General features: G+C 50.8%; 1 protein-coding gene across 1 annotated transcript; it reads right to left on the minus strand.

Annotated features, from left to right (window-relative positions):
- Positions 1–8085: 8085 nt before the first annotated feature.
- Ttll2 (tubulin tyrosine ligase like 2) lies at positions 8086–10305 on the minus strand. The gene is given in 8 exon segments (XM_041679994.1): positions 8086–8292; positions 8295–8509; positions 8512–8814; positions 8817–9062; positions 9065–9565; positions 9568–9610; positions 9774–9860; positions 10270–10305. Coding segments are annotated over 8 exon segments (1638 nt in total).

Genomic DNA, 10305 nt, shown 5'->3' on the forward strand with positions numbered 1-10305 from the left:
CGCATCCACAGACTCAGTATCAGGCACTAGGTCCCAGTGACTCGCCGGGAGGTTCCCCTGGCGAGTCTGAAGATCGTACACACATCAGGAGTGGAGGGGCATCCAAAAATCGTAAAGAGAAAGACCGTCCAGCCACCATCTGGGGAAGGATGCCAAAGCAGCAGTGTCTAGGAACGAGGCTCCCCAAACCATGGCTTCAGAGTCTGGTCCAGATGCAGCATCTCTGTCAGAGGCTGGGCCTAGAGCAGAAGATGATAGGGACACAAGCTGGAGCACTGTCAGCCATGAACACAGCCAATGCCTGCCTGCTGTCTACTTCTGTCCCTTTTTAGACTCCTCACGAGTGGGATCCAGGGGGGTGTATCTTCACTGGTGCTTAGTGTATTAATAGGCATGATTTAACCACCTTGAAGTGCCTAGACAGAGCCTCATGTGGCATTCTATCCCATTAATTTGAATTATGATCTGTCAATCAACAGGAACACGAATAAAAGCACAAGTCAAAACACAGAAACACACCTGAACCCTGTCTCCTCCTCGTTCCTGTGAGTCTGCCTGCTGTCCCCTCCTTTTGTGGGAGCATTCTGCTGTGCCCTAGGCAAGGGAGGCTTCTCCCTAGCTTGTGGGCGGCAGCCAAGTCTCAGTAGACAGTTCCAGTCCTTTGACCACCCCTTCCAGCCCCTGCACGGATCTGCGGTGGAGGCTGCAGATCCACTGCAGGGGGGCTTATTTCTGATGAGGAGCTCTGAGCGTGTGGGTTTTTCTGTGTCCTCCACACACCTGCGAGGTGCGTGGATGGAGAAAGCACTGGATGCACGCCAGCAGACTGTGCCCAGTGGGTGTCTTCAGGAGGCAGTGGAGAGGAAGGGCTGGCAGCAGCACCTCCATTTTCCCACCTTGCCCCACTGACCTGTAAGGAAGTCCAAAGGGCAGGTGTGCCCGCCTTCTTGGTGTCAGAGGATCTGCAAGGTAGAGAAAAGATCCCTTTCTGGGCTCACTCTGGTTTGTACAGCCACCCCACTGTTGTGCCAGGCTTTGGCATGGACAATAAGATGCCACTGTTCCCTTAACTGCCCTGTGCACTAGAGTCTTCTAAGTCTTGGGCAGGGTCTTTACAGTTAGGGTCTGACTCATCGCAGTGTGTGTTAAATCCTCATTGCCTGTGTAAATGTGCTCCGTGATGTCTTATACTGTTGACCTCGGCACCGCCAGTGAGTGGCTGACGATGCCCTTCAATTCTTCTGAAAATTGATAGTGGATGCAAGAAGCATGACTCACAGAAGCCTGACTTCCGTAGCCCTGTCCAGACGGTGTCTTCTGCTGTCACAAAGCCAGCTTTGTAGCCGCACGTGCCTGCAGTGAGAGCCCATGTTGTGAGCCAGGCTGTCGGGGTTTTCACACCCAGCTTGGGTCAAGTCTAAGCAAAGTGAGAGGCTTGGGCTGCAGAGTTCTGGACATGTGGGCTGAAGTTTCAGGTTATATGATTCACCTCCTCCCCATGTACCCTCCCACTGACCCCTTATCAAATTGACACACAAGCATCACTAATAAGTGATAACTTTTCCTTCCTTGTCCATACCCAAGATCGCACTTGAACATCAATATCACTGTCGATGGACCAGTACCGACTGTCCCAGAAAATCAAAGGTTTCGCTTCAGCAGTTCTGGGATCTTATTAACCATAGCTGACTCTTCAGCCCCCGCTAACCAGAACCACAGAACCTTAATTCAAAATAACAGATGGCCCTGATAGTCTTTAAACTTCCCTCTTAAACTTTGCAAGTTAGGCTGAGCAGTGGTGATTGATACACACCTTTAATCCTAGCACCTGGAAGGCAGAGGCAGGTGGATCTCTGTGAGTTCGAGGGCAGCCTGGTCTACAGAGCAAGTTCCAGGACTGGGACCATAGCTACTGGGAAAGCCTGTCTTAGAAAACCAAAAGAAAAAAATTAAACTTTGCAAGCCAGGCATCCGCTGTGTGCATTGCTCTCCATTCTTGTCTTCCAGGTTCCTGCAGAGCAGCCCAGCACTCTCTCAATTCTGAAAGGCTTTTTTTACCCAAAGTTACAAAGTCTTTCCACACTCTCCCCCAAACATGGTCAGGTCTGCCACAGCGATACCCCACTCCTAATACCAACTTGTCTTAGTTAGGATTCTACTGCTGTGGTGAAACACCATGACAAAAATAAATAAGAAGTTGGGAGGAAAGGGTTTATTTGACTAACACTTCCACACGGCAATTCATCATCAAAGGAAGTCAGAACAGGAACTCAAACGGGACCAGAACCTGGAGGCAGAAGCAGAGGCCATGGTGGCGCTGTTTACTGGCTTGCTCTCCATAGCTTGCTCAACCTGCTTTCTTAGAGAACCCAGGTCCACCTGCCCAGGAGTAGCTCCACCCACAATGGGCCGGGCCCTGCTCCACCAATCAGTAATCAAGAAAATGCCCTACAGCCAGATCTTACGGAGGTATATTCTCAGTTGAAGTTCCCTCCTTCTAGATGACTCCAGCGTGTGTCAGGTTGACAGCAAACATCCAGGACACTAGCTCGGCACCCTGGTGGAGAAGTAGGTGGGGCCTGGGACCAGGGTCTTAGCTATTGACTCAGAGAGCCCGGAGCCAGAGGGAGATGGGTGTGGGTGCCACCATCCTGAGTGCAGCTGTCCGCACTGGCAGCACACTGGATGTGTTCAACCATGGCAAAGTGTCTGATCTCAAGGCGACAAGGGCCTCTGCCTCTGGAGGGTGCACCAGTATCCCGTCTGCCTGCTCTGAGTGGAGTGCCAGCTTGTGTTCTGTGACCCAGTTGGGACCTTGCCTCTACTCCCCCAGTTCCTGGCAGGATGAGGAGAAAACACTTGCAGAAAGAGTTGGAGAACATTCTGGAGAGAAAATAATGTAAGAGGTACTGAAGACTTCTCAACCAACCCCATGGTACCTGGATCCAAATATATCCCTCAGAACAATGCCTGCAACCCCTCCCATGGGCACTGCCAATATTACCACCCTGCCTTGATCCCATCTACTCGGGGCCCAGGAATATAGAATAGTTTCTGTTGGGAGAGACTGCTTGTTAATGCCTGGCTGCCTAGACCCGAAATAATCACACAAAACCGTATTAATTAAATCACTGCCTGGCGTATGAGCTTATGCATATTTCTAGATGACTCTTACATCTTGTATTAACCCATTTCCATTATTTTATTTTTTACCACAAGGCTTGTGGTTTTCTGGCAATGTTCTGGCGCGTCTGTCTCTGGCGGCAGATACAGGGCTTCTCACTGACTTCACCTTCTTTCACTATAGATATCTCTTCCAGCCTGGCTATATTCTGTTAAGCCATTGGCCAAAAGCAGCTTCTTTATTAACCAATAAAAGCAACACATACACAGAAGGACTTCTCACACCAAATTTCTAATGTCAGTGTGGTCATGGCTTATAGATGGTATCTCCTGAACTCAAGATTTTCAGTTTGATCAAAGTGTAGTTCCCGCCTCTACCAGCAATGCTTGCTAACTGTTACTGCCTCTATTCAAGCCCTGAAACCTGGAGCCAGTTGGGAAAATGTTCCCCTGCTGTGTAAAAAAAACCAAAAGGATGGCTTGGGCTATCTTAATCCCTCAGTTCCTAAATTCATGTATAAGGATTGAGAAAGTGCCACGCTAGCTATTCAGGACAAGAGCACTGTGAATCTGAGCAAATGTTTGTCTTCATACAGTATGCAGAATTTAGCATTCCTTCTCTCTGCCTTCCGATGTGCTGTGATGTGAGAGCCCAGGCTGGGCCCCTCCATGCCTTTCTATGCCATGCCTTCTCTACCGTGAGGGGTATTGCAAGCCACGGTAAATCCTCCCTCCCTTGCAAAGGTTCCATGATGTGTTCTGCCACGACAAGGAGGAAATGCAGCACAGAGTGCCCCGCCCCAGGGCTGATGAATTCCCAGCAGGCTTCAGTTCTCGGTTCTCTTCCTGGTGCTGCTGTAAGCTGCCCACTCCTGTATGAGAGTGTCACCCGGACCCATGCTTTGCCCCTGCTTCTCAGTCTTCTTCCTTTTTGTCTCTCGAACTGAACAATTCTAGTGGCCCTACCTTAGGGTTTACTGACCTCTCTCCTACATAATCATATATGCTCCTGAGTTTTCCTGTGGGGGCATTCAAAGGCTTCAGGGCTTCTGTCTGGTTCTTTTCAATAGTTTATATTATAATATTTAGCATCTAATTTATATGCTGCTTTCTTAATCCCATCAGTTGATGGTGGTTTCTTGCTATCTGTTATTGCTTGTTAGACTTTGAGTGTGAAGGAGCCAGCTTCTCCCTTCAGCTCTCCCACAACTGCCAGTTTGTCTCAGCTTAAGTCTGTGGAAACGGAATCGCTTCTGGGTGCAGGGCTGTGCGTCTGGTTGGGTCTGGTCACATGGCTGCTGTGGTGTCTATAGTGGAGACGGCTGTTTGCAGACCTGTTACAAAGGGCTCTGGTTACTCCGAGTTCTGTTTGGCCATAGAATGGATGGAACTGTCTCCAGGACCTTGGTCTATGGGGCTGTCACTAAAATGAGGTCCCTCCAATAACAGGCGTATGTTCAAGCGGTTCCTGTGTATGTATGCCCTCTTTCGGCAAGTTGAGAAGGGCCGAGGCCAATTTACAGAAACCTTCTAAGACTCCCAGGATAATGAACCAAGAAGTCACAATGAAGAGACTGGAGTGGGTTCCGGTCCTTAGGCAAAGTTGCTCTTCAGCTGAAGGGAGAAGCTGGGACCGGAACCATGGGACATTGGCAGATGTTTGGGACAGAGACTAGCAAGCCTGTCCCAGGACTCAGATGGTGGGGTAGTCACCTGGCAGAACCCTGGGTAGTTTCCTGGCAGACCCCTGGGTAGTTTCCTGGCAGACTCCTGGGCAGTCTCCTGGCAGACCCCTGGGCAGTCTCCTGGCAGACCCTTGGGCAGTCTCCTGGCAGACCCCTGGGTAGTTTCCTGGCAGACCCCTGGGCAGCCAGCAGGGACTTGAACTAGGCTCCAGGGTCCAGTTTAGCATACCCAACCTGGGGCACTTGGGTAGTGAGAGTCTGTTCAGTCCTGCGCTGGGGTTGAGCTGCAGGGCCCCCTCAGTCTGTGGGCATGGAGCCTGCAGGCCGTCCCAGAAGCACACAGATGAGTCTCTTATCTCCTGTCTGTGCAGTTGGAACTGTTCCCAAGACAGGCTGCATCCAAGGCAGCCTAGAGCCAACCAGGGCCCCTTTAACACCTGCTGGGAGGTGGAGTTTCACACGCCTGTTGGCTGCATAGGTCTCCTCTCGGCCCTCCTGTGAGCCCGTTCCCAAGGCACCAGTGGGCACAATCCTTGTAGATTCCCGGCAGTGGTGATGGCAGTAGGCTCATGGCCAGACAGAGCCACAGCCTTTGTGGAATGTGACTGTTTGGGGGCCTGGAATGTGAGCTACAGCCAACTGGTCTGTCCTCCGAGCATGGGGCCTTCCCTATGACGACAGTCCCCTGAGTCTTGTGTCCAGCAATGTCTCACAAACGCCAATGTGAAAACCAGGATCCCTCAAAAACACTTTTGTCCACCGATGCCTGAAGAATTTTTTGTTGGGGGGTGGGTTACAAGCAGGGACCTCTTTCTTTTATTACCATAATACACATACCATAAGCACCACCCTTGGCACATTACCGTAATACACATAACATAAACATCACCCTTGACACATTACCATAATACATGTAACATAAGCATCACCCTTGGCACATTACCATAATACATGTAACATAAGCATCACCCTTGGCACATTACCATAATACATATAACATAAGCATTGCCCTTGGCACATTACCGTAATACATGTAACATAAGCATCACTCTCAGCACATTCCCGCAGCCATGTGGTTATCACAGATCTCTCATGCTGGAGGATTTCCATCACCCACAGGATCACCACCACCCCACTGTCTCCAGCCCTAGGAACTCACGGTCTGTGTGGTGGTTAATGTGTCAATCTGACAGAATCAAGGAGATGTCCCTCTGGGTAGCTGTTTGTACAAGGTCTGATTTAGGATGCATGATTATAAACAGCTGGGTTTCCAGTAATCCACTGCACCTCAAGTGACTGTACAATGATGACACAAGCAGATGTGTGGGTGTACACGAGCACACAAGCGGATGTGTGGGTGTACACGGGCGCACACAAGCGGATGTGTGGGTGTACACGAGCACACACAAGCGGATGTGTGGGTGTACACGAGCGCACACAAGCGGATGTGTGGGTGTACACGAGCACACACAAGAGGATGTGTGGGTGTACACAAGCGGATGTGTGGGTGTACACGAGCACACAAGCGGATGTGTGGGTGTACACGAGCACACAAGCGGATGTGTGGGTGTACACGAGCACACACAGAGGATGTGTGGGTGTACACGAGCACACAAGCGGATGTGTGGGTGTACACGAGCGCACACAAGCGGATGTGTGGGTGTACACGAGCGCACACAAGCGGATGTGTGGGTGTACACGAGCGCACACAAGCGGATGTGTGGGTGTACACGAGTGCACACAAGCGGATGTGTGGGTGTACATGAGTGCACACAAGCGGATGTGTGGGTGTACACGAGCACACAAGCGGATGTGTGGGTGTACACGAGCACACAAGCGGATATGTGGGTGTACACGAGCACACACAAGCGGATGTGTGGGTGTACACGAGCACACACAAGCGGATGTGTGGGTGTACACGAGCACACAAGCGGATGTGTGGGTGTACACGAGTGCACACAAGCGGATGTGTGGGTGTACACGAGCGCACACAGAGGATGTGTGGGTGTACACGAGTGCACACAAGCGGATGTGTGGGTGTACACGAGCACGTGTGTAGAGGCCAGAGATGAACTTCAAGTGTTGTTCCTCAGGAACTGGCCACCTTGTGTTTGGAGACAGGGTCTCTGGGACTGAGATGGAGGTTACTGGCCCAGCTAAGCTGGCTGGCCAGTGAACCCCAGGTACCTGCCTGCTGAAGCTTTTCTTTCCAGTGCTGGGACCGCAAGCCTATGCCATCATCTCTGGCTTCCAGTCTGTGTGCTGGGAATCAGATGTGGGTTCTCACTGAGCCAGCTTCCCAGCCCCCTGTAGGTGGAGACTGCTCTTTCATTTCCCAGATGCCCAGACCCGAAATATCACACAGAAACTGTATTAATTACAACACTGTTCAGCCAATGACTCAGCCATATTTCTAGTTAGCTCTTACATCTTGAATTAATCCATTTCTATTAATCTGTGTATCACCACAAGGGTATGGCTTACCGGAAAGTTTCTGGGTCCTCCTCCTTCAGCAGTTACATGGCGTCTCCTTCACTCCACCTACTCTCTCTCTCTCTGTTCGGATTTCCCATCCAGGCTTTACTCGGCTAAGCCATTGGCCAAAACAGTTTCTTTATTAACCAATGGTAATGAAACATATTCACAGCATACAGAGGGGAATCCCACATCAGCCCCCCAAAATAATTTTGACAAACAATGGCTGATTAAAAATAAAAGATGATTCCTGCCTATTTTGTACTATTTAACCTAAGAAATCTCCTTAAATGTTATAATATTTCTCATGTTTTTCACATGTTATAAGGAATAGACAGTTGGATTGTAGTGCTGGACAACATGAATTAAGAGGTGGCCCCTGATATACTGCCGAGCCATCTGAGAAACTTAACACGGGCCAGGGTCGTGTGATCAGTGTTTGATGGAGTCGCCTAGTGGAACCACTGTGTCTGTTCACACATCTGCACCCAGTAACAATGTTGTGTGCTAAAGGCACATGCTAGGGGCTGGGCCATCGTCTCCTCTGGGGGAGAAATCCTTAGTTAGCGCACCCCTTTAATCCCAGCACCCAGGAAGCAGAGGCACATGGATCTCTGAGTTCATAGGACAAGCTGGTCCACAGAGTGAGTTCCAGGACAACCAGGGCTATGTAGAGAAACCCTGTATCAGAGAGAGAGAGAAAGAGAGAGAGAGAGAGGAAAGGGAAGAAAAGAAAACTAGAAATCCTTAGTTTTCCAAAGTTCCAGCTCACTTCTCGATTTTAGTTTTTACCACTTGAGAGTTATTTATTCATTAATTTCTGGAGCTCTTGGATTATTCTTTTGACATTTAATCCATTTCTGGAGGCTCCGAAAGTAGCCTCATTGAAAGGGAAAATGAGAACAAAGTTGCCTGCCTGGTCATTGGGTGTGGAGCCAGCTTCTGTGAGGACGGCCTTGTGCCCCTTGGTCCTGTGGGGCTGTGGCTGAGCTGAGCTGACGGTGCACATGAAGAGAGTGCCTTGCAAGGCATGTGCCAAGCCCTGGGCCTTGGCTTGCCTTTGGCCGCTTCTCTTGTCAGGGGTCCGTGCTGCCTGTTCATCATCTCTCTCAGCTGGGAGGTCCGTGTGGGCTTGGGATGGATGTCGGCGGCTCTGTGTACAGCCGAGTTGGCTTCACTGCACGTCCTGCTGGCAAAGCGTATGAGGGAAGGGGATCCGAGGCTGTGCAGAGCTCACCGTCACTCCTGGCGAAGGAGACCCTGGAGCCGCCTGGAGAAGCCCTGCTGCACTTCTTCTCACTTCTTAGGCCATTTAAATAAATCAGTTCAATGATGTCGTGGACAATGCTTCTCTTCACAGAGACATCTGTGGAGCAGTCCAAGGACAAAGCAGGGCTGTAGTTGACTTCCAGAAGCCACGGTTTCAGGTTGTCATCAATGAGGATGTCAAACCCAAAAAGCTCGAAGCAGTTGTAGGCAGCGGGGACTGTGGGAGCCACGGCCAGGACTGTGAGAATCACCATGTCAACCACAACCTCAGGTCATCCACATCCCAGTTCCGAAGGTAGGAGAAGAACCTGCTGAGCGTCCACTTGCAGCCTTGACCCACCACCTCCTTGATCTTCTCATACGAGGCTCCGGATTGGTTGATGCTGCTGTTGGTCATATGGGCGTAAGCGTCTTGCAGATTCCCGAGGTCAAACTTTTCAGTGGCGAACCACACCAGCCCTTCGCGGTACATATAGATGGTCAAAGGCCTGAAGCCAGTGACGCACTTTACCTGCCCACGAGCAAAGAGTTGCAGATGTATTTCTGTACCACATGCGTGCCCTTGAAGATGAGATCTCGAATGTCGCTGAAAATGATGATCCCCCTCTCCCGAGACAGCTCTGCTGGCTTGCAGATCCAGTACGTAGGTTTGGTACCCAGAACTTGCTTCTCCTTGAAGTACTCGGCCACAAACTTGGTGTAGTCACAGGGCATGATGAACGTCAGGGGCTTGAACTCATAGAGGGACTTGCCATAGAGCCTTCTCATGTGCGCCAGGCTCTTGGCCAGGCAGTCCTTCCTGGTGAGGGTGGTTGTCCCCGGGTGGTGGTTCAGCCTCTGCCAGGGTTTGACATTGACATGCTCTGCCATCCTGAAGGAGGACATCCTCCAGTAGAGATTCCAGTCCTCCATGTCCTGATGCTGCTTATCAAACTGGTCCCACCCGCGCTCCAGGAGGACGCTCTGCACGACTCTGGGTGTGCTCTCGTCCACTCGGAACACCAGTGGCTTCAGGGTGGCCCGGGGGCTTCGTCTTCCATCCTCAGAGGGTTTCTTTTCTAAACGTTGATCATGCAGGCAGTTAGACAACAGCTTCAGACGGGAGATGGCCTGCTGCCCTCTGTCCTGCCCTCTAGGTTCCTGCTTCTGTACCCAGGGGCCCTTCCTACCTACTCTGCAGACAAGCCCACCTCCTCCCAGGCCTGCCATTTCTCTGCTTACCCACGTATTATGTCCCTCTGGTGATAGGCTGAAAACGTTTGCAGTCACGCCACCCAAACTCTTCAGAGCACTTATGCTAGTGTCTCCCTGCGATCAGCACTGTTCGTGTATAGAACGACAGCAATTCAAAAGACTATGAATGTTTTTATAGATGAACTGAGACTGGAAGGAGGGTTCAGTCACATAAGCATGAGGACCTGAGTCTGCATCCCTGACACTCATGTAAGAAGCCAAGTGCTGTAGTGGAGATTGCTGGCCAGTCAGCTAAACTTAATGAGCTAGTTCCAGCTCTGTGAGAGACCTCATCTCAAGGAATAGGGTAGGGAATGAGAGAGGAAGACACTCTGTGTCAGCTCCTGGGTCTACACACTTATGAGGGTGTGCCCACCTGCACAGCCTGAGTGCACACTGACACACTCACACACAGAGAAGGTTGAAACAATGCTCTGTGGTTCCTGAGAGTTTCCTCAGCCTGGAAGGGCAGCAGGCCAGTTACCCAGTAGTTCACGTCCTGGACACGCTCAGGGGCCAT

Source organism: Microtus oregoni, unplaced genomic scaffold, assembly GCF_018167655.1.
Source record: "Microtus oregoni isolate MIOR12 unplaced genomic scaffold, Mior012 000033F_ref0000390, whole genome shotgun sequence".
Taxonomy (NCBI): domain Eukaryota; kingdom Metazoa; phylum Chordata; class Mammalia; order Rodentia; family Cricetidae; genus Microtus; species Microtus oregoni.